The sequence below is a fragment of the Anomaloglossus baeobatrachus genome, chromosome 3 (assembly GCF_048569485.1).
Source record: "Anomaloglossus baeobatrachus isolate aAnoBae1 chromosome 3, aAnoBae1.hap1, whole genome shotgun sequence".
Classification (NCBI taxonomy): domain Eukaryota; kingdom Metazoa; phylum Chordata; class Amphibia; order Anura; family Aromobatidae; genus Anomaloglossus; species Anomaloglossus baeobatrachus.
In genome coordinates, this window is record NC_134355.1 from 561,008,673 (window position 1) to 561,033,609 (window position 24,937).

Genomic DNA, 24,937 nt, shown 5'->3' on the forward strand with positions numbered 1-24,937 from the left:
AAAGGGTGGGAGGGCATTCTTACTTGGACGGTGACTGGAATCGTTGGATCCTGAAGATGGAGAGCTTCTTAGAACGTATGCAGAAGATGGCGGAGCAGCGTGGCCAGCGATGGATGACGGAGCAGCTGCAGCGGTGGTCCAACGACGGAGACGGCGTGGAAGATGGGACCCCCCTGCCTCCGAAGCGGCAGAGAAGATCGCGGCCTCCGGAGCGCCTCAGCCCAGAGATGACCCCGAGAATCCGGCAGCGGAGACGGAGCCCCAGCGGAGGACCCACGACGGCGGCGGCGGTGGATCTGGAGGTCGGGACATCGCGGGGCCTGGGCCGGAAGTCGGGCCGCAGGCAGCAAGGCAGCGGGGCGGTGAGGGACGTGGCCGGCCCCCCTCCTGTTTCCGGATCTTGGCGCGCTTTGGTGACGCGCGCGCCTCGGCCGCGTGACCCGGCACAGTCACCTGACCCGGCGCGGTCACCAGGCCCGGCGTGCTTACGTGGTCCGGCGCGATCATGTGACGCGGCGCGCTCACCGGACCCGGCGCTCCCTGCAGTCCCGTCCTGCTCCCTTGGCCCGTCCTGCTCCACTTTCCCGGTGCGGTCACGTGGGGCGGCGGCGCGGTCACGTGGGGCGGCGCCGCGGACACGTGGGGCTGCGGCCCTGTCACATGACCGCGACTCATCGGCAGGGGACCCTGCAGCACAGCACTGAGCACGGAGCACGCGGGGCTGTCGTCGGGCAGGCCTCCGGCAGGATTATCGGGGGAGGATCGGTTGACGGAGCGCAGCACAACACCGCACCGCATGCAGAGGTTTCTCGGGGCGGACCGGGCTACAGGTCGAGCCTGCCGGACGGCGGGCTCCCTGGTCCAGGGTCCAGTGAGGACGACAACATCGTGGGGAACGACGTCGCAGAGGATGACATCACTGGCGACAACGGACCGGCCAGAGTGCGTCGCGGAGGACACGTGACGGCTGTTTCGGGACCTCTCGGAGTCAGCCTGGTAAGACCATGGTTTTCCCTATATCTACCATGACTGGTTTGGCAGTTGGTGGTGAGTCTGGTGGTATGAGTGGCGTGCAGGGTTTGAATGGCGGTGCTGGTGGTATAAGTGTTGTGCCCGGTGGCCCTGGTGGGGGGTCGGGTGTGAATCTGGTGCCGGGTGACGGCAGTGTGGCATCCGAGTTGCTGCGTTTGGTTAGGGGGTTATTTGTCCCCGCGGGGGGCCCTAGCATGGTGTGGCAGGGAGCGGCTGGCGCGCCGGTTCAGGAGGCCGGGGCCACCGCGACCAGTGCGGCGACCAGCGGAAATGTTGTTAGTGAGCCGGTGGTGGTGGCTCCCGCTGCCCCAGCCGCTGCTGCGGTAGATGTAGTGCGTTTAGATGACAAGGCGAGAGGGGAGGTGTATGTTTGCTTTGATGGGCCGTTGGGGGCTCATTTAAAGCAAGAGGTCAGGGAGAAAATATGGAAGGATGAATATGTTGAGATATTCTCGTTGCTCCCTCTGGAGAAGTTTAACCTCGATCGGGTTAAACCGGATGAGAGCAAAAAGGACGAGGAAGAGCGGCGGCGTTATCGCCTTATTCCTCGCACTTTTCAGAACTGGTTACAGGCGTTTGTGATACTGGCCAGTGTTGTGGGGGAGAAAGCCCCGGACAACTGCTCGGCACTTTTTTGTCATCTGGATTCGATATGCAAAGCATACAGGACTTATGGGGGGACCGCTTGACTGCGATATGACGAGCAGTTTCGCCAGAGGAAAGCGGTCAGACCTAGTTTACGGTGGGACCACAAGGAAATCAGTCTCTGGATGCGGCTGATGGCTGCTCCAAAGTCGGCATCGCAGTCCTTTCCAGGGGGCTCCGGCGGGGGATCATTTGGGGCCTCGCCGGGGCCCAAAAAGGGTGTTTGCTGGCAGTTCAATGAGAAGGACTGCCGTTTTGGGTCCTCCTGCAGTTTTAAGCACGAATGTTCGGGCTGTGGCGGCGCCCACAGTTATCTCAAATGCTTTAGGAAGGGAAAAGGGAAGGCCGCAGAGTCTTCGTCAAAAAGGGAGGACCCAATTCCTACTCCTCAAATAGCTTTACTGTCCCTAATCCCTGGATCTATCTCTGTGACCAAAAGAGGTGTCCTACGCTTTTTTTCTCATTGCTGCTCGTATGATTATTCCAAGACATTGGAAGACAACTTCAACCCCCTCTGTAAGGGAATTTTTGGAGGAGATAAATAGATTGGAGCCTATGGAGTCCCTGATGGCAGATGATGGGGACAAATGGGATAAACATGCTGGCACGTGGTCTTCCTGGCTCCTTTTCCGGGAGACTCCGAGATTTACGTCTTGGCTCAGATAAGGGGCTTTACACGGGTCTTTCCTTCCTTGGGTTCCTTTAGTTGATATCTGCAATCTCTAAGAGGATTCGTGTACCTGACGCCGGAACTCTCTGGACACTCAACCTACTCCTACCTATCTATCCATGTCTCCCCCCCTCCTCCTCTCATACCCTCCTCTCTTTCCTATACCTATCTTTCTCTTCCTTCTTCTCTCTTTCTAATCTTCACTCAATCTTTATAGTTAAAATAGTTTCCGTAATACTGCTTTGAGTTGATATACCATGATACGGTATAACCTGAATTGTCTTGTTTTAACTGTATTATCTGTTATGTTTTCTTATTTGACCATTCTTATCCTGATAAAAGTACTCTTACAATACAGTGCTACATGCTTGATCCACATGTTTGGATCAACTTTCACTTTGTTTGACTACATCTTATATGTGTTATAAGCAATGCTTTGTTCACTTTTCATTAAACCCAATAAAATTATTTACTGAAAAAAAAACGGAGGACCCCAGTGAGGGTAGATCGGATGGCGCCGTTTCTAAGTAGATACCCGGATCGGGTGACGGCGGAATTGTTGAGTGAAGGTTTTAGTTTTGGCTTCAAGATACCGTCAGTTGTTAAGACGGGAGAGATTAGTTTAAAAAATTTAGTCGACTCGCCTACATGGTGAGATTGTTGCAGATAAGTTACAGAAGGAGGTGGAATTAGGACGGATGGCGGGGCCTTTTGATGCCCCTCCATTGCCCGACTTGGTGGTGTCCCCGTTGGGGTTGGTCCCAAAAAAGGAACCTAACAAGTTTCGGCTGATTCACCATTTGTCATATCCTACTGGCAGGTCGGTGAATGACGGTATTGATCCGGAACTGGTTTCGGTATCATATGTTCGTTTTGATAAGGCGGTGGAATGGCTGAGGAAGCTGGGTCGTGGTTCGCTTTTGGCAAAAACGGATGTGGAGGCCGCCTTCCGTCTGTTACCGGTGCACCCGGACAGTTTTCACCTGTTGGGGTGTTGGTGGGAGGACAAGTTTTATGTGGATTGTTGTTTGCCTATGGGCTGCTCAATTTCAATTTTCAAGTTCCTATTTTGAAAAGTTTAGTTGTTTTTTGGAATGGGTGATTAAGGAGGAGGCGGGCCTGGATTCAGTGTTGCACTATTTGGACGACTTTTTGTGTATGGGGCCTGCTGGATCTCCGCAGTGTTCCCTTTTGCTTCGGACAGTGGAGCAGGTTGCTCGCCGTTTTGGTGTTCCATTGGCACCTGAGAAGACGGAGGGTCCGGTTACGGTTTTGAAATTTCTTGGAATTGAGTTAGATACCATTGCCATGGAGTGCCGCTTGCCGGAGGACAAGCTGACGGATTTGAGGTGTTGTGTACATAGGGCCCTGGAAGCCAAGAATATTCGTTTACGGGAATTGCAGTCCCTCTTAGGCAAGTTGAATTTTGCTTGTCGGATTTTGCCGATGGGAAGAGTTTTTTCCCGTCTTTTGGCTCAAGCCACCGCCGGTGTGTCGCACCCTTTGCATTTTGTACGTTTAAAGGTGGAACACAAGGCGGACTTGCGAGTGTGGTCCCGTTTTTTACAATTGTATAATGGACGGTCATTGTGGCTTCGTGAGGTGGTGTCCAATGATGAGTTGGTCCTTTATACGGATGCGGCGGGGTCCAATGGCTTCGGGGCATATTTTGGGGGGAGATGGTGTGTCGGCAGGTGGCCCGAATCTTGGCGGGTTTCCGGTTTGACCAGGAATTTGGCCCTGTTGGAACTTTTTCCCATTGTCGTGGCCATAGAGGTTTGGGGGCAGGATCTGAGAGACAGAAAGGTGCGTTTTATGTGTGATAACCTGGGGGTCGTTCAGTGTGTTAACAAGTTGACAGCTGATTCCCCTCCGGTGGTGGATCTCTTGCGGCATTTGGTGTTGAAGTGTCTGGAGCTTAATTTGTGGGTTTGTGCTGTGCATGTGCCGGGTGTTCTGAATTCTGTGGCTGATGCTTTATCTCGCTTCCAGTGGGACCGTTTTCGAATGCTGGTGCCGGACGCGGAGCAGCAGGAGACCGTGTGGCCCGTCTGGTGGTGGGACCTGGTTTGCAGACGGCCTGGGATTTGATCAAACAATCGGTGGCACCCAGTACGTGGCGCAGCTATACTGCGGCGTGGGATCATTGGCTCGATTTGGTTGCTGAGGTTGGAGGTGATGTACATGAAGATGATAGGGTTTATTTAGTTTTATTAATGATGGGTAGAGCGAAGGAAGAAGGTCTGTCATGGTCGGCGGTTGCTGGCAGGCTGGCTGGCATGGCTTTCCTTTTTAGGTTACTGGGTTGGAAGGACGTCACTAAGGATTTCATGGTGCGCCAGGCGTTGAAGGGCTACTGTAGGGCAAGGGCGTGCCGAGACCTTAGGCGCCCAGTGTCTTTTGAGCTGCTGGGCAATTTGTTGTCAGTTTTGCCCCGTGTGTGCTTTTCAGAGTATGAATGCCGTTTGTTCGGGACCGCTTTCGTTTTGGCCTTTTTTGGTGCGTTTAGAATCAGTGAACTGGTGAGTAGGAATGTGAGGAGTCACGGAGGTTTGTTGTTGGAGGATGTGGCATGTGGTGTGGATGTGGTACGGTGTTGCTTGAGACGGTCAAAGACGGATCAGCAAGGCAGAGGTCGTGTGGTGGAACTGTGGGGTGTACCTGGCCTAGCGGAGTGCCCCGTCAAACAGGTTTTGTCATTTTTAGAGGTGAGGAGAACCCGCCCTGGGTCCCTTTTGTCTCATAAAGACGGGTCAGCCTTGTCCAGTTACCAGTTTGTCTGCATTTTTCGGAAGTGCCTGCAGTGTTGCGGTCTCAACGAGGCTGAGTTCGAGTCGCATTCCTTTCGGATTGGGGCTGCGACTCAGGCGGCTCATTGGGGCCTGGGCGCGCAGGCTGTCCGTAAGATTGGACGCTGGGAATCGGCTAGGTATAGATCCTATGTGCGGCCAACCTTGTTGTAATGTTGTGTGGGGGGTCGGCGCGGTATTTGCTGGGTCCTCATTACCCCCTTTCTTCCCCATGTCCCCCCCCCATGTTGTCACTTTTTGTCTCGTAGGATTACCTTTGTTGGTATGGGTGCTCGGTCACTCGTGTGTGTACTGGGGTGCGTTTCGTGCGGGAGTAAGACCGAACGGCCGTCAGTTGGGGGTCCCCAGGGAAAAGGCGATAGTGCGATGATTCGGCGTCAGGGGTATGCTGTGGAGTGAAGTTTTGCCTACCTGGCGCCACCATGCAGAATTGGATAGACCTCCGGACGTGGTAGTGCTACACGCGGGTGGAAAAGACTTGAGTCTTCGGGCGTCCAGGGACCTGATCCAGGACATAAAGTGTGACTGCCTGCGGCTCCTGTCCTCCCACCCGGGTCTAGTGATCGTGTGGTCTGATATTGTAGCGCGGCGGGTATGGCGGCGCGCCAGGTCGGTGGAGGCTGTTAACAGAGCGCGTAGCAAAGTTAATCGTGAGATTGGGCGTTTTGTTTCTTGGGTCGGGGGTGTCTCGGTTCGGCACCCGGAGTTGGAATCGGCGTCCGCCAACTTGTTGCGGCGGGACGGGGTCCATTTAAATTCGGTGGGGAATGATATCTGGGCCTTAGGGCTTATGGAAGGGGTCGAGAAGGCGTTGGTGTTGTGGGTTGACTCGCGCACACAAGGGGTCATGCGCACTCGCGGTGGTGGAAAGGAGGGGGGTGTCTGAAGGTGGGGGTTTGCACAGAGGAGAGGACGGAACCCAGTGCCGGAGCGGGTTACCTCTAGCGGTGCAATTGTTTGGTGAAACGGGTCCTTGCTGGGTTGAGTCTCAGCGTGACATGGTGTGGGCAACATCTGGCCAGGGCTCTCGAGTCGGTGTGTTGTGGCTGAGGGTCAGGAGGTGGGCCGATGTTGCAAGGAACAGTTTGGTCAACCTTCAGTTACCCCCCCCCCTCCTTTTTCGGGTGTTCTTCAATGAAGATGTGTAATGTTATATGGCTTATGTTTTGTTATTAATAAATGGGGCTGCTGTGGCCTTTATATCCAATGTCACGCAGTGTTTTGTGTTTATTTTAGATAAGAACCCTGGTGGGTACGGGGTGTTGGGTGAATGATAAGGCCTTCAGTCAGACATTCCGGAGTCAGGTTTTTTCTTCCCCATCTGAGATCAGCATAATGTAGAGACCCTGATTCTAGCGATGTGTCACTTACTGGGCTACTTGCTGTCTTTTTGATATAATTCAGTATTTTCTTTGCTGCAGATCGAGCAGTTATTTAAATGTGGAGCTCTATAATCCCACCTCCACCACTGATTGACAGGTTGTTGCCCATATACAGTGTACACCGAAAGCTGCCAATCAGTGGTGAGGTGGGGTTATACAGAACTCAAGTCACGCTTGCCAAGTGTGACAAGCATGGCATGTGCAATCAGACCTACAGGCATCTAACCCACAACAAAAACACAACAGAGAAAGGGGACATGATAACAACGGAGGACCCTGTAGCAAGTGAGAGGGGGAGATGGGACACCTCCTATCCTCACTTGCAGATGTCCCTACTCTCCTCGCCAGTCCCTATACTGTCTTTGCAACCTGTAGATGCCCTGGCTAGTGAGAGGCAGGTGAGGTTCACTAGACCCACTGCTGCACTAATAAGACACAAGGAAAGGAACAACAAACTGGGGACAATGCAACGAAAAAAGGATAAAGCATGAGTTCAGGACAACTCCTCATCAACACTTTGCAATTTTATCCATGAAAGGGAAAGTGTCATCAGTAAATGCTTATTGTGTAGATCAAGTTTTAGTGTTACCCGTATTGTTAAAACATTTTTGGCAATGTTCTTTTTTTCATATCACGATCTTTATTAAAAAAAAAAAAAAAATGCAATCTAACAATTTCCACACAGGCAAAAGTAATTATTTTTGATTCAGACTTCCTTTCCCTTCAGAAAGAGTTTACAGCAGTTTCTTTATCAGCAGTGGCAGGATTAAATTGACAAGTATCACCCTAAATAACACAGGATCCACCAACCACAATAGGCAATGTCACAGTTGACCCACTTCAATGACCTTTGTGCACTCTCATTAGACGCTTCAATACAAAAGATAAGGTCAGAGTCTGTTCATTGCTTCTAATCTTAGATATTGGATCCCCCACTCATCATGAGGCTTCACAAACTAATAGTAATCAGTGATACCAAAATAGTAGAGTCCATTCCTAAAGTTGGGGTGCACTTTGCTGCTAATGTACATGTGAATTTCCTGAAACAATTGGAAATTAGGTCTTAAAATGTCCCAGTGGCCAGATTGCAAGTTTTCTAATTTTTATTTTTAATAAAAACTGTGATATGAAAAGAAAAACATTGCAATATTTAAAATAAATAAATAAATAATCAATGTAAACACTTATTTAAACAATGGATCATTTTCTGATGACACATTCCCTTTAAAGAACTTAAGAATAATTGTCTCATGGTGACATTTCTTTTCCATATTCTTAGGACACAAAGACATCACAGGGCATGGATGGTCCACCTTTCACTCTAGTGGACCTGGCCCATCTACGTATTACATGGTTAGTTATTGAAATAAATAGCTAGTCTGTAATAATACATTTTGCTATTATTCAATGCTACAAGGGATGTATATAGCAAGATTTGTCTTCCTCTAGTGATAATAACTCCTTCAATGAAACTAAATACAAAACTAACTCAAGTGTGAGCGCGATCTTATATGCATTCCATAGAGAAATTTCCAATTTTACAAGCAAAACTGCACCAAAATTGACACCTATTAAAGCAAACAGGATTTACCAACACTTATTTATTGGGGGAAAAGCTAGCCCAGCTTTACGAGTGGTTTGGACATTTCTTTGGTAGCTCTTATCGGCTTCTTTTATGCAGCTCATAAATGATGCATTAAAATAACTGTCTAAAATCTGCTAAGCCTATGTCAGCCCATACCGCCAGATACGCTAGATTACATTTGTGCTATTTCAGACTTATCAGCATCATGTCATCGTGTTACACCGAGTACTCAGGGGATTATCTGCCTTATAACATAATTCATATTAATGTTGTGTCCAGAATATAAAAACTTTAATTCTGCACACAGTAATATTTTGCTGGCTGATTTTATGAGAATATATTAAGCTATTGTATAATTTACAACCTCCTATGTTTTACTGTAAATGGATACTGATAAATATGTCATAAACTTGTGCCAGGCTGTCAACCTGGTATGACCCTTCCTGGACGCCATTGCTGAATTCTGCATATATAAAGACAAGTGAGTATAGCGGAGTATCAGCCTGACAGTGGATAAGCATGGCCTGTTATTCACTGTTAAGGCCGCTTTACACGCTGCGATATTGTGACCGATATCGCTAGCGTGCATACCCGCCCCCATCGGTTGTGCGACACGGGCAAATCGCTGCCCGTGGCGCACAACATCGCGCGGACCTGTCACATTACTTACCTGTCTACCGACGTCACTGTGACCGGCGAACCGCCTCCTTTCTAAGGGGGCGGTTCGTTCAGCGTCACAGCGACGTCACAGCAGCGTCACTGAACCGCCGTCCAATAGAAGCGGAGGGGCGGAGATGAGCGGGACGTAACATCCCACCCACCTCCTTCCTTCCTCATTGCCGGCGGCCGCAGGTAAGGTGAGGTTCCTCGTTCCTGCGTTGTCACACATAGTGATGTGTGCTGCCGCAGGAGGTACGAACTACTTCGTACACTGATCAGCAGCAATATTTGAGAATGGACCCCCATGTCCCCGATGAGCGATTTTGAACGTTTTTGCGACGATTCAAAATCGCTCATAGGTGTCACACGCAAAGACATCGCTAAAGCGACCGGATGTGCGTCACAAATTCCGTGACCCCAACGAGATCGCTCGGGCGATGTCGCAGCGTGTAAAGCCCGCATTACTGCAGCGCCTATAAGTCTCTATTGTAAGAGTCATCCACAGTGATTTTATGATTCATATATACATTAAACGCCTCGGTTGCACATGTGTTTTGCAGGGGTAAGTGCAATCAAATAAAATATCAGATTTCGCTCGCACCAGTATGGGGCAGTGTCCATCTGCGATTGATTTCTTTTGCCATGTCGCCATGCTGCATTTGTCAGTGAGTCTCAGCTCACATGCACCCATACAAGTCTATGGCTGCATGTGAAACATCGCACTGCACTCGCCGGTCATCTGATCTGACCGTAGGGTGATGTACCCAGAGACAGGCAGCTGAGGAGATGGGGAGAAAGTACTTCCTCCCCCTATCCTCCGCAGCTGTGATCCGATCGCAAGATCGGATCACAGTCGCATGACTTTCGGCTCACACCCACAGCAGAGGGTCATTAGCATATCGCTTCCGATGCTCTAGCATTAGAAGCTATGCACAAGTGGAACCAAGACCAAAGGGGTATTCCCAGCTCCAAGATCCTATCCCAATATGTTTTAGGCGTAATATTAGTAAATACCTGAAGTTAGAAATGTAGTAAAGTTCTTCGAATATTACCCATGTCTCTTACCTTATGTGCCTGTTTGTCACATATATCAGGCAGTTTACCTGCAGATTGGTGAGGGTCTGGGGACCTGAGACTAGGATCGATCACTCAACAGGCCCCTGAGAAGTGCGTACAGGTTGCACATAGGGTAGAGTATGGATTTAACTGAAAGCATAGGCTTCGCAGCCTAAACTTCTATATAATCCGTACCCGGCTGTGTGTGCAAGATCTCCTGTCTCCTGAGCTTCGCACTTCTCAGGTGTCTATTGAGCAATTAGTGGAAGTTTCAGAATACTGGACCCATCTGCAACCATTTATAATATCTAATTAAAGGGGTTGTTTGGTCTAAAATGACAACTTTGCAGTCACTCTATGTGACTGCAGACTTGTGAATTTTCACACAGAATGAACTGGGCACTGTGAGGATTCTCTGCTGTCACAGCTAGGAATGACGATCACGTGGCCTCAAGTATACAATATCCATATCCAGACTCCCAGCCTGGATTTGACTAGACTGTTTTCGCTGTGCTCATTGCAAACTATTGCACAAGGACGGAATCAGTCTAGTCAGATTCTGTCTGGGAGCCTGCATATCAGGGGCGGACATATCATTTGGGCAAACTGTGTGGCTGCACAAGGGCCCAAGATGTAAGGGAGACCATTTCTATCTCCAAAGCAGGTGGAATCCTGCATTATGATGAGCTCTGAGTCTGCAAAGGGCCCACATATTGTTCTTGTACACGAGCCCTTTTCTGTCTTTGTCTGCCGGTACTGCATATCATATACTTGTGGTCATGTGACTGCTCTTCAATGCTCTGACACCAGAGAATCCTCACAGTGTGCGGTGTGTGCAATGTGAGGATTCACAAGTCTACAGTCGCATAGAGTGACATACAGAGTGACTGCAAACTTGTTGTTTTAGACCGCACAACCCCTTCAATATGAAAAATCATGCAGAAAGTTTACTTACTTTTTAAACCATAAGAAAATAAGAATATAGTTCAAGCCGTGGTCATAAAATATAACGTTACTGGGGACATTTAGACAGGTCAGGTGCTGATCTATACCTTGAAGGTTTTGTTTAGCGAGCATTAGTGTGTGCATCTCTCCTTCCAGTTGTTCTCTGCGATCTTCCAGTTGGGCTGCCCTCCGCTGTGTATCGTACAGGGTGCTCTCTAGAGATTCCTTCTGTCCCCTAAGAGACCAAGAGAGCAAGATTTAAGGTACAAAGAAATAGTGAAAGAGCTTAGACACTAATGAGCAGCAGAATGGCCTTACCGCAGCTGAGCAACATCATCTTCTTGTTCCTGTCGTTCAACCTCCAGCGCTGCTACCTGAACGCCAAACTCTGCGTTTTGATTGGTCAGCTCCTCAATGCGCTGCGCTGCACGCTGCAAGGCTAAAGCCTGCATGTCTAACTCCCTCCGATTTTCTTGCAACTGATCTTGAAGTGTTTGCACTACTGTACTGGCCTGATGGGTAGGAAAGAAAATAGGAATAGATACATAAAGCTGTATGCACAGTTACACGTTTCTCTTAGGGATGAGAGTGCTAGTATGAGTCTCCGCTCAAAACTAATGGCACACGCCAGCACTTTATTTTATCATGATTTTTTGGTGGTCAGGAGTATGATTGCGCCCTAGTTCTGAAGTTCTGAAACCTCCACAAGCTGACCATCCACTATAGTAAAAGTTGATAGTTGATAGTAAAAATAGCTAAGCATGTTATACTTTAAGAAAAAAGGTAACACATCACTTTTCGATACGCCACCGCATTGTGCTGACACTTCTCTGCTCACCCACTAGTCTATGTTCTTCTTGGACCGGTGATTTACTGTCGACATTTACCTGCTGCATCCAGTGGGACACCAGAGAAGACTAGGCATGGGAGCGGCAGGGGATTGGGAAGGTGACGATTCCTTTTCTGTCTATTTTCTGTAGCATTCTTAGCTGTTTCTAAAATTGTTAGGTATCTGGACAACCCCTTCTACCATTTGTGATGTGAAGAAATGTAGAAGTACAAAATCTAAGTTTCAATCCACATTAAAATGGTAGTTTTCTTTTACCGATCTTTCAAGAGGATACAGAAATTCTTTCCTTTAGGGTATGTTGATAATTGCCACAATTTTGTGCCTCAAATCTACTAACAAAAAAAACTAACCATGAACAGTTGAAACCAGAAGTTTACATACACTATCTTAAAACACACATATGGATGTTTTTCTCACTATCTGACATGAAATCAGAATACACCTCTCCCATTTTAGGACAATTACAAACCAAAATTATTTATATTTGCCAAATGCCAGACTAATGAGAGAGAAAGAGAAAGAGAGAGGCAGAAGGTTTTAAGGCATTTGTATTACTTTCTGCAAAGTCAAACGTTTACGAACACTAAGAGCACAATGCCTTTAAGCAATATGGGACAGCCCATATGATGATGTCATGTCTTTGGAAGCTTCTGGAAGCATCTTTCGAAGCCATTAATCCAAAAGAAATATCAAAAGAAGGGAATTTTGTTTACTTACCGTAAATTCCTTTTCTTCTAGCTCCTATTGGGAGACCCAGACAATTGGGTGTATAGCTTCTGCCTCCGGAGGCCACACAAAGTATTACACTTTAAAAAGTGTAACCCCTCCCCTCTGCCTATACACCCTCCCGTGCATCACGGGCTCCTCAGTTTTGGTGCAAAAGCAGGAAGGAGGAAACTTATAAATTGGTCTAAGGTAAATTCAATCCGAAGGATGTTCGGAGAACTGAAAACCATGAACCAAAAGAACAATTCAACATGCAACAACATGTGTACACAAAAGAACAACCAGCCTGAAGGGAACAGGGGCGGGTGCTGGGTCTCCCAATAGGAGCTAGAAGAAAAGGAATTTACGGTAAGTAAACAAAATTCCCTTCTTCTTTGTCGCTCCATTGGGAGACCCAGACAATTGGGACGTCCAAAAGCAGTCCCTGGGTGGGTAAAAGAATACCTCGATAAAGAGAGCCGAAAATGACCCCCTCTAACAGGTGGGCAACCGCCGCCTGAAGGACTCACCTACCTAGACTGGCGTCTGCCGAAGCATAGGTATGCACCTGATAGTGTTTCGTGAAAGTGTGCAGACTAGACCAGGTAGCTGCCTGACACACCTGCTGAGCCGTAGCCCGGTGCCGCAGTGCCCAGGACGCACCCACGGCTCTGGTAGAATGGGCTTTCAACCCTGAAGGAAGTGGAAGCCCAGAAGAACGGTAGGATTCAAGAATTGGTTCCTTGATCCATCGAGCCAAGGTTGACTTGGAAGCCTGCGAACCCTTACGCTGGCCAGCGACAAGGACAAAGAGGGCATCTGAACGGCGCAGGGGCGCCGTGCGAGACACGTAGAGTCGGAGTGCTCTCACTAAATCTAATGAGTGCAAATCCTTTTCACATTGGTGAACTCGATGAGGGTAAAATGAAGGTAAGGAGATATCCTGATTGAGATGAAAAGGGGATACCACTTTAGGGAGAAATTCCGGGACCGGACGTAGAACCACCTTATCCTGGTGAAAAACCAGGAAGGGGGCTTGCATGACAGCGCTGCCAGTTCCGACACTCTACGGAGCGACGTAACTGCCACTAGAAATGCCACCTTTTGCGAAAGACGTGATAAAGAGACCTCCCGCAGCGGCTCGAAAGGTGGTTTCTGAAGAGCCGTTAGCACCCTATTGAGGTCCCAGGGTTCAAGCGGACGCTTGTAAGGTGAGACTATGTGGCAAACTCCCTGCAGGAACGTGCGGACCTGCGGAAGCCTGGCTAGACGCTTTTGAAAAAATACGGAAAGCGCCGATACTTGTCCCTTGAGAGAGCCGAGAGACAAACCCTTGTCCATTCCGGATTGAAGGAATGAAAGAAAAGTGGGTAAGGCAAAGGGCCAGGGAGTAAAACCCTTGTCAGAGCACCAGGATAAGAAGATCCTCCAAGACCTGTGATAGATCTTGGCGGACGTTGGTTTCCTGGCCTGTCTCATAGTGGCAATGACATCTTGAGATAACCCTGAGGACACTAGGAGCCAGGACTCAATGGCCACACAGTCAGGTTGAGGGCCGCAGAATTCAGATGGAAAAACGGCCCTTGAGACAGCAAGTCTGGGCGGTCTGGGAGCGCCCACGGTTGACCCACCGTGAGATGCCACAGATCCGGGTACCACGACCGCCTCGGCCAATCTGGAGCGACGAGAATGGCGCGATGACAGTCGGACCTGATTTTGCGCAGCACTCTGGGGAGCATCACCAGAGGAGGAAACACATAGGGAAGTCGAAACTGCGACCAATCCTGAACTAATGCGTCCGCCGCCAGAGCTCTGTGATCTTGAGACCGGGCCATGAATGCCGGGACTTTGTTGTTGTGCCGTGACGCCATGAGATCGACGTCCGGCGTTCCCCAGCGGCGACAGATCTCTCGACGTCCGGGATGTGCACTGCGGAGATGGTGGAGCCTGTGTCTTCCACCCACTGCAGAATTCGCCGGACTTCCTGGAAGGCTTGACGACTGCGAGTGCCGCCTTGGTGGTTGATGTAAGCGACGGCCGTGGCGTTGTCCGACTGGATTCGGATCTGCCTGCCCTCCAGCCACCGATGAAAGGCCAATAGGGCTAGATACACTGCCCTTATCTCCAGAATATTGATCTGAAGGGATGACTATCGGAGTCCAGGTTCCCTGAGCCCTGTGGTGGAGAAAAACCGCTCCCCACCCTGACAGGCTCGCGTCCGTGGTGACCACAGCCCAGGTTGGGGGTAGGAAGGATTTCCCCTACGACAGAGAGTTGGGAAGGAGCCACCACTGAAGTGACGTCTTGGTTGCAAGGGACAGAGAGACGTTCCTGTTGAGTGAAGTCGACCTCCTGTCCCATTTTCGGAGAATGTCCCACTGGAGTGGCCACAGATGGAATTGCGCGAAGGGCACTGCCTCCATCGCTGCCACCATCTTCCCCAGGAAGTGCATGAGGCGCCTCAAGGGGTGTGACTGACCCCGAAGAAGAGATAGCTTTCTCTGCAGGCAGGGGTGCAGTTTGTCCCGCGGTAGCATGACTACCGCTGACTGAGTATGAAACTCCATCCCAAGGTACGTCAGTGATTGGGTCGGTGTCAACTTGGATTTTGGAAAGTTGATTATCCACCCGAACTGCTGGAGAGTCGCCAGAGCGACGGAAAGGCTGTTTTGACACGCCAACTGAGAGGGTGCCCTGACCAGAAGATCGTCTAAGTAGGGAATCACCGAGTGGCCCTGAGAGTGTAGGACCGCCACAACAGATGCCATGACCTTGGTGAACACCCGTGGGGCTGTCGCCAGGCCGAAAGGCAATGCCACGAACTGAAGGTGTTCGTCCCTGATGGCGAAGCGCAAAAAGCGTTGATGTTCGGGTGCGATCGGCACATGGAGATAAGCATCCTTGATGTCGATCGATGCTAGGAAGTCTCCTTGTGACATTGAAGCGATGACCGAGCGGAGAGATTCCATCCGAAACCGTCTGGTGCTCACATGTCTGTTGAGTAGTTTGAGGTCCAGAACGGGACGGAACGAGCCGTCCTTCTTTGGCACCACAAACAAGTTGGAGTAAAAGCCGCGACCATGTTCCTGGGGGGGAACAGGGATCACAACTTCTTCTGTTTTCAGAGCGTTCACCGCCTGAAAAAGTGCATCGGCTCGCTCAGGGGGCGGGGATGTTCTGAAGAAACGAGTCGGAGGACGAGAGCTGAACTCTATCCTGTAACCGTGAGACAGAATGTCTCTCACCCATCGGTCTTGAACATGTGGCCACCAGGCGTCGCAAAAGCGGGAGAGCCTGCCACCGACCGAGGATGCGGTTCGGGGATGCCGAGAGTCATGAGGAGGCCGACTTGGAAGCAGTGCCTCCTGCGGCCTTTTGGGGGCGTGACTTAGCCCGCCACGCATAGGAGTTCCTCTGGCCTTTCTCCGGTCTGCTGGACGAAGAGGATTGGGGCTTGGCGGAGGGACGAAAGGACCGAAACCTCGAATGTATCTGTCGTTGCTGAGGTCTCTTTGGCTTGGACTGGGGCAAGGAGGAGTCCTTTCCCTTAGATTCCTTAATAATCTCATCCAATCGTTCGCCAAACAGTCGGTCGCCAGCAAACGGCAAACCGGTTAAGAACCTCTTAGAAGCCGAGTCTGCCTTCTATTCACGCAGCCACATGGCCCTGCGGACTGCCACAGAGTTAGCGGATGCCACCGCTGTACGGCTAGCAGAGTCTAAAACTGCGTTCATGGCGTAGGAAGAAAACACTGACGCCTGGGAAGTCAAAGACGTAACCTGCGGAGCAGAATTACGTGTAACGGCATTAATCTCAGCCAGACAAGCTGAGATAGCTTGTAGTGCCCACACGGCTGCAAAGGCCGGGGCAAAAGACGCGCCCGTGGCTTCATAGATGGATTTCATCAGGAGCTCTATCTGCCTGTCAGTGGCATCCTTTAGCGATGATCCATCTGCAACCGATACTACAGATCTAGCCGCCAATCTAGAGACTGGGGGATGCACCTTGGGACATTGAGCCCAACCCTTGACAACGTCAGAAGGGAAGGGGTAACGTGTGTCAGTAAGGCGCTTAGTAAAGCGCTTGTCCGGAACCGCTCTGGGCTTCTGGACAGCATCTCTGAAGTTAGAGTGATCGAAAAACGCACTCCGTGTACGTTTAGGGAACCGAAACTGGTGTTTCTCCTGCTGAGAAGTCGACTCCTCTACAGGTGGCGGTGGAGGAGAGATATCTAACACCTGGTTGATGGACGAGATAAGATTATTTACTATGGCGTCCCCGTCAGGTATATCAAGATTGAGGGCAACGTCAGTGTCAGAGCCCTGAGCTGCGACGTCCGCCTCGTCCTCCAGAGAGTCCTCACGCTGGGAACCCGAGCAGCGTGAAGAAGTCGGGGAAGATTCCCAGCGTGCCCGCTTAGCCGGTCTGGGACTGTGGTCCGGGCCGGAGTCCTCCCCATGAGACCTAGGGCCCCCCCTGGGAGCGTGCTGCGGCGCGGGCAGAGAGGGGCCTGGGGGTGAAGATCCAACAGGGCCCGGGGCCTGTGTAGGGACCGGTCTGGACTGCAAAGCTTCCAGCAGCTTGGCAGACCATTTGTCCATGGACTGAGCCATGGATTGTGAGAGTGACTCAGAGAGTTTTTCAGCAAAGACTGCAAACTCTGTCCCTGCCGCCTGGACAGGGGGAGCAACGGATTCTACCTGAGCCGAGGGGCCCACTAGTGACCGAGGCTCCGGTTGTGGAAGTAAAACAGGGGTTGAGCATTGCTCACAGTGAGGGTAGGTGGAACCCGCAGGTAACTTAGCCGCACAAGAGGTACAGGTCGCAAAATAACCCTGTGTCTTGGCCCCCTTGCTCCTTGTGGACGACATGCTGTTGTCTCCTAGGAGAGTGATCACTGAGGGTATATGGGAAGGGTATACAGCCCGACCGAACAGAAATATATAAATATATATAGTATCTATTCCGGCACCCTAAGGGGACCAGCACCGGGTGACCGGTGTGGCTTACCGACCGCTAAAAAGCGGAGTGTGTGTCCTCCAGATTCCCTGCCTTAGGTCTCCCAGCGTTGCAGAGCTCTTTCCAGGAAATCTTCCACAGGCAGAGTGCCAAAGAAATGGCTGCCGGAGCTCTCAGGGGAGGAGAGAAGCCGTGGGCGGCGTTAGAAAAGTGCGGGAATCTGGAGTCCCCACAGTGATCAGTGAGGGGGGGAGGAACATACAGGATGCCCTGGCCCTCACAGCCAATGTCAGGTCGGCAGTCCCGCCCTTATCCCTGATAGACAGGCCCGGGGGCGGGAGTTTTGCTACTAGGCCGCAATTGAAGCCGGGGACTAAATTTAACACCGCGGCCGACAAACAGGCGCGGTCGGCGCGGAAGTCCGCCGGCCGTCACAAATAAGCAGCTGCTGCAGCGTCCGGGATGTAGGCGCTCCATGCACATCCCCCATGGGGGTACAGAGTACCTTAGTGATGCAGGGCCCGGTCCCTGAGGATCAACAAACTCCTGTCCGACAGATTCCCCCAGGGGCTCGGAGGGAGCACGGTCCCAGTGACTGGATGACCGCTCAGGATCCCACTTCTCCCAGAGCCGCTAAGGGATGGTGAAGGAGACGGCATGAGGCTCCTGCCTTTGTACCCGCAATGGGTACCTCAACCTTAACAGCACCGCCGACATAGTGGGGTGAGAAGGGAACATGCCGGGGGCCCCGTGGGAGCCCACTTTTCTTCCAACCGATATAACTAAAATGAGAAGCTGAGTGGATGTGTGCCTCCTTCCACACAAAGCATAAAACTGAGGAGCCCGTGATGCACGGGAGGGTGTATAGGCAGAGGGGAGGGGTTACACTTTTTAAAGTGTAATACTTTGTGTGGCCTCCGGAGGCAGAAGCTATACACCCAATTGTCTGGGTCTCCCAATGGAGCGACAAAGAAAGTCAGATTAATGTTTGCAAATGCACACAGGAAAAAAGACCTTATTTTTGGATATAAGTCCTGTGGTCTGAAGAAACTAAAATTGAACTGTTTGGTCAAAATGACGATCATTATGTTTGGAGGAAAAAGGAGAAGCTTTCAAGCCAAAGAACACCGTCCCAACCGTGAAACACGGGGGTAGCAGCATCATGTTGTGGGGTTGTTTTGCTGCAGGAGATTATGTGGCAATACTGAAGCAACATCTCAAGACATCAGCCAGGAAACTTAAATGTTGGGTGGAAATGGGTCTTTCAAATGGACAATGACCCAAAGCATACTGCCAAACTGGTTACAAAGTGGTTTAAAGAAAACAGTGTCAATGTTTTGGAGTGGCCATCACAAAACCCTGATCTCAATCCTATTGCAAATATATGGGCAATTGCATCACATGGAAAGAAATAAGAATTTTTTCCATCCAAAAAAGGAGTATACAATGTCACAATAAATCAATAATTTTTTATTATCATCAAAAAATACAATCACGAAAAAACACCACACAATAAAATAGTAAATTGCAGTCAAAATAGAAAATTACGTGGGTTAAGCGGTATTATATTGCACATGCTTATCCAATAAAGTGACCAATGCTGCATCTCAGTTCACAAATGTTAAACAGGTAGATCAATATCCATTGCACCGGAATATTAGATGAATAAAGTGACTAGTGCAAAACAGCCTTATTTCAAAAAGAGGGGGAGAGAGGGAAGGGGTTAATTTGTGCAAAATCACTATAGAAAAACCTTGCTATATAAATATAGTATTGCACAACCCCAAGAGCCAAGTCACCCGTCAAAAGGCAAAAATTAATCACTATAGCATATCCGTATATTGGATCCCCATCGCTCTATAAGGCATGACCGCAGAAATGCGCTATATAATAAATACAGTATACTAGTGCAAATTGCATACTAGGCACAAGTGCGTTCCATAAACAGCGGAAATGCAGAAAAAGTCATACAGAGACGGTGGGGTCAATATATAAAGATATGCAGTATTCAAGTAAAAATGAACCACAGTCCAATTTATATCAGCAATTTTGGTCAAGTGCTATGAGTATGTACTAGATCCCAGTAACTGCAAAAAAGTGCTGTAATCAAACAGCCTCCGTGAAGACAGCTGCATATAATGAGACTCAAGGAATAATAACTACTGCATCTGCCTTGCGACAGTGTAACAAAGACATGTTCTGCAAAAAATCTCCATGAAGTCTCTAACGAGCAACAGTTAACTGGGATAATAAGTTCACCGTGGACTCCCGATTCCCCTGAAAAGGCAAGTGCGAGCAAAGGCGACCTACAAACATGGCTACACCAGTTCTGTCAGGAGACGTGGGCCCAAATTCGTACCAACTATTGTGAGAAGCTTGTGGAAGGAGATCCAAAACGTTTGACCCAAGTCATACAGTTTAAGGGCAATGGTACCAAATACTAATAAAGTGTATGTAAACTTTTGACTTTGCAGAAATTATAAAAATGCCTTAAAATATTTTTTCTCTCATTATTTTGGCATTTGGCAAATATAAATAATTTTGGTTCCTAATTGACCTAAAACAGGAAAGGTTTTTTTAGGATTTCGTGTCAGATAGTGAGAAAAACATTCAGATGTGTCTTTTTAGATAGTGTATGTAAACTTCTAGTTTCAACTGTACATTGTGAGACTGTGACCGGGGTTATCTATGACGGCCGGTATGTCTCGCCCCGGTTGTGCTCACTCCATGATAGAAAGTAGATCCACTCTAGGGTTAATGCTGTTTCCCTACAGGCTGAAGGGAGGGTTAAATAGAATCAGGAACAAGGGCAGGTGTGCCGGGTGTGGGGGAGTGAACAGAACTCCCTGAGCTCTCTGCTGGAGAGGCACATGTATTTTGTTATGGACTTTTGTTTGGACATTAAAACCGTGTGCTGTGAACCTTAATGCCTGGATCCCGTGTCTTCTGCTGCGCAGCCGACCACGCTACCTCACATATGGTGGAGAATCGGCGGGCATGACAGCCGGTGAGGTGTAGCATCCATCCCTGGTGACCCAGTAGCAAATGTCCTGGATTCAAGCGGCTATACTACAGCCCAAACCCGGCGACACCATGGAGGACATACTAAGGCAGCAGCAACAGACTAATGCACAGCTACAAGAGGCTAATGCACAGCAACAACAGGCTAATGCACAGCAGCAACAGACCAATGCACACCTGCTCCGGGCATTGGAACGTCAGCAGCAAGCCTTGCAAGCGCAGGAAAAAAGGCACCAAGAACAGATGGTTCTCCTGGCCAAGTCGATCCGTGCCGGACCGGCAGCAACAACCCCGGGACCGGGTGATGACGGCAGCGTCCGGAAAGCGGTGAGACAAGCGTTGCAAAAGATGACCCCGGGTGATGATGTGGAAGCGTTCCTGGCGGTGTTTGAGCGGGTGGCCGAGCGGGAAAAGCTGCCGACCCCCCAGTGGGCTGAGGTATTGTCGCCCTATCTGACGGGGGAACCCCAAAAAGCGTACCTGGACCTCTGTACCGAGGACGCCATTGACTATGTGACCCTGAAAGCCGAAATACTGGCTTGGTTGGGGGTGAATACCTATGTACGGGCTCAGCGGGTAAATCAGTGGTTCTATGAGGAAGCCAAACCCGTATGCTCCCAGGCCTATGACTTGTTGCATCTTGTAAAAAAGTGGTTGCAGCCTGACACTCTGAGCCCGGCGCAAATGGTGGAAAGGGTAGTAGTGGATCGTTTTGTGCGCACTTTACCCGTCACCGTTTAACGGTGGGTAGGACAGGGCGACCCGAGTACCCTGGACCAATTAGTGTCCTTGGTAGAGCGGCATGTGGCTACGCAGGACTTGATACGGGACACTGAGACTTTGCGTACCGCCCGTCGGTCCGGCCCCTCCAAGCCTAGGGCCAAGGACCCACCGCTGACAACGGTGCAGGAGTCCCCTACCGTCCCGTCTGAGGCCGCGGCCGCCGTTCCTGAGGTCCGGAAGGTTCTGTACCCTAAACGACAACCCGTCAAGGGGGTTTCCGTCCCCATTAGATGTTGGCGGTGCCAGCGGGTGGGACATATGGAAGCCCAGTGTCCACTCACCACGGAGCCCATGGATTGTGGGGTTACCCGGCGGGGTTCAATGTATGCTCAGGTGGTGTGTACCGCTGACCTGGTCTCCCCAGAGACGGAGCCCCACTTGTGCCAAATACAGGTGAATGGATGTCCGGTTACAGGATTGTTGGATTCCGGAAGCTTAGTGACCCTTGTGCGATCCACCTTGAGGGCTAAAGTAAAGGCCACAGGACGTACCGTGGGGGTGGTTTGCATACATGGGGACCGCCGCGACTATCCCACGGGGATTGTCACCATCACAGCACCTTGCGGTCAGGTGCAACATGAGGTGGGACTTCTTAACACTCTTCCTTATGACGTGATCCTAGGAAGGGATCTGCCCTATTTTTGGACTTTATGGAAGGGACCCCCTAAGTCCCCTCAGTTATTGGTCAGTCCGGGACCTGAGCCCTACAATCCTGAATCCGGGACGCCTGCCGTAGGGGTCACCATGATAGGGACAGAGTGTGAACCTGATAGGTCACCCCTAGAGGTATTGGCAGGAGAGGCTGAGATGGTCGAGCCCATCCCGGAGTTGGAGGCGTCCCCGGATACGTTTGGGACAGCCCAACTCCAGGACCCTACGTTAATACACGCCCGGAGTCGGGTGACAGTAGTTGACGGGGTGGCACAGCTGCCCGGTGCACAGGTAAGGTACCCCCATTTCGCTCTTAAGCAAGATTTACTCTACCGGGTAGATGAAATACGGGGCGTGGGGGTAGAACAGTTGGTGGTGCCCCAGCCGCATCACCGGCGGGTCCTCGACTTGGCTCATAAACACCTGATGAGTGGCCACCTAGGGGTCAAGAAAACGCAGGAGCGAATATTGCAAAGGTTCTATTGGCCCGGGGTCTTTGGGGAGGTAAAACGGTTCTGCGAAACCTGCCCGGAGTGTCAGCTTACCGCCCCCCTAACCCATTTTCGCAGTCCGTTGGTACCTTTACCCATTATAGAAGTCCCTTTTGAACGGATAGGGATGGATCTGGTGGGGCCCCTCGTAAAGTCCGCTCGAGGGCACCAACACATCCTAGTGATCGTTGACTATGCCACCCGGTATCCCGAGGCGATACCTCTCAGACATACTGCAGCAAAGCTTATAGCTCGGGAGTTGTTTGCGGTGTTCTGCCGGGTGGGGTTGCCCAAGGAGATCCTTACGGATCAGGGGACCCCATTCATGTCTAAAGTGACCAAAGAGCTATGCCGGCTACTCCAGATCAAGCAGTTGCGTACGTCTGTGTATCATCCTCAAACGGACGGATTAGTCGAGCGTTTCAATAAAACTCTGAAAACCATGCTCAAAAGGGTGATCTCTAAAGACGGGAAAGACTGGGATATGATGCTTCCCTATTTGATGTTTGCCATACGAGAGGTGCCACAGGCATCCACGGGGTTTTCGCCTTTTGAATTGTTATACGGGCGACATCCCCGGGGATTGTTGGACCTGGCAAAGGAAACATGGGAGCAAGAGCCCACCCCCCATAAAAGTGTGATTGAACACATTTTGGGTATGCAGAACCGCATAAGCGCGGTCATGCCAATTGTGAAGGAGCATTTACAGGAGGCTCAGGCCGCGCAAAGCGGTCGCTACAATAGACAAGCCACCATGCGGACCTTTAAACCCGGGGATCGGGTGTTGGTATTAATCCCCACGGCGGAGAGTAAATTCCTGGCTCAGTGGCAAGGCCCCTACGAGATAAAGGAAAGAGTCGGGGTGGTTAACTATAAAGTATTGCAGCCCGGTAGGCGGAAACCTGAACAAATATACCATGTCAACCTATTAAAACCTTGGCAGGAACGGGAAAGCCTGATGGCTGTTTTTTCCCCACCTCCCTCCTCTTCGAGTCGTTCACATCCGGCTCCAGCGACCTCCGGAGAGGACGAACCAGAAGTAAGGATTGGAGAAGCCCTCACCAAGCAACAGAGGCGAGAGGCCAGACGGATGGTTCAGCAGAACCCCGATGTCTTCTCCGAGCTGCCCGGTAGGACCAGTCTGATACGACATGATATTGTCACCGAGCCCCACCTGAAGGTACGCCTGAAGTCATACCGCGTGCCGGAGGCTCGAAGACAAGCCATATCAGAGGAAGTGAAGACAATGCTACGCCTAGGGGTCATCGAAAAATCCCGGAGTGAATGGGCTAGTCCCATTGTCCTAATACCAAAACCCGATGGCTCCTTAAGGTTCTGCAATGACTTTAGGAGATTGAACGAAATCTCCAAGTTCGATCTCTACCCCATGCCCCGGGTGGATGAGCTGATTGATAGGCTGGGACAGGCGCGATATTTTACCACGCTCGACCTGACCAAGGGGTACTGGCAGGTGCCACTGACGGAGTCCGCCAGGGAGAAAACCGCTTTTGTTACGCCGGAGGGTCTCTTCCACTATGTAGTCTTGCCTTTTGGGTTACATGGCGCTCCGGCCACGTTCCAGAGGTTGATGGACTTAGTGCTGGAACCCCACCAGGCGTATGCATCAGCGTACCTTGATGACATCATTATTTACAGCTCCGATTGGCAGACCCACTTGGAACAGGTACAAGCGGTGGTGGACGCGCTTCGAACAGCCGGATTGACGGCCAATCCCAAGAAACGTGCGTTGGGACTCACGGAAGCCCGCTACTTGGGCTACGTGATAGGCCAAGGAGTGATTAAGCCCCAAATTAACAAGGTTGAGGCGATCCAGAAGTGGCCTAGACCCCTGACCACGAAGCAGGTTAGGGCCTTCCTGGGTATCGTGGGGTACTACAGGAGGTTTGTAAAGGATTTTGCGGGACTATCAGCCCCCTTGACGGACCTTCTCAAAGGCAAGAAGTCCGTCATGGTGCGCTGGACTCCGCAGGCCGAGGACTCCTTCCGGGCCCTGAAGGGGGTCCTGTGCGGACAGCCCGTTCTTGTACACCCTGATTTCCGGAAGGAGTTCATAGTACAGACTGAGGCCTCAGAGGTCGGCCTGGGGGCAGTGCTGTCTCAGGTGGTTCAGGGGGAGGAACACCCCGTCACCTTCTTAAGTAGGAAGCTCACCCCTCCCGAGCGGAATTATAGCGTAGTGGAGAAGGAGTGCCTGGCGATTAAGTGGGCCTTGGAGTCCTTACGCTATTACCTGCTGGGACGTCAGTTTCGCTTGGTGACGGATCACTCTCCACTGGTCTGGATGAGGTCCGCCAAGGAACGGAATGCCCGGGTTACCCGGTGGTTCCTTTCTCTGCAGAACTTCCGGTTTACGGTTGAACACCGGGCCGGTAGGTTGCAGGGCAACGCCGATGCCTTGTCCCTCGGCCCGTGTTTGATGGCTGGAGTTCAACCCCGCACGCTTGAACTGAGGGGGGGGGTATGTGAGACTGTGACCGGGGTTATCTATGACGGCCGGTATGTCTCGCCCCGGTTGTGCTCACTCCATGATAGAAAGTAGGTCCACTCTAGGGTTAATGCTGTTTCCCTACAGGCTGAAGGGAGGGTTAAATAGAATCAGGAACAAGGGCAGGTGTGCCGGGTGTGGGGGAGTGAACAGAACTCCCTGAGCTCTCTGCTGGAGAGGCACAT

At 50.8% G+C, this 24,937-nt stretch overlaps 1 protein-coding gene across 1 annotated transcript in view; it reads right to left on the reverse strand.

The window, feature by feature from the left end:
- The window catches only part of CROCC2 (ciliary rootlet coiled-coil, rootletin family member 2), a 324,826-nt gene that overhangs the window by 69,162 nt on the left and 230,727 nt on the right, over window positions 1-24,937 (reverse strand). Inside the window, exons 18-19 of the mRNA XM_075340867.1 lie at window positions 11,104-11,297; window positions 10,893-11,020 (exon numbers count right to left, since the gene is read on the reverse strand). Coding sequence (XP_075196982.1) covers window positions 10,893-11,020; window positions 11,104-11,297 — 322 coding nt within the window. The remainder of the gene's footprint in view (window positions 1-10,892; window positions 11,021-11,103; window positions 11,298-24,937) is intronic.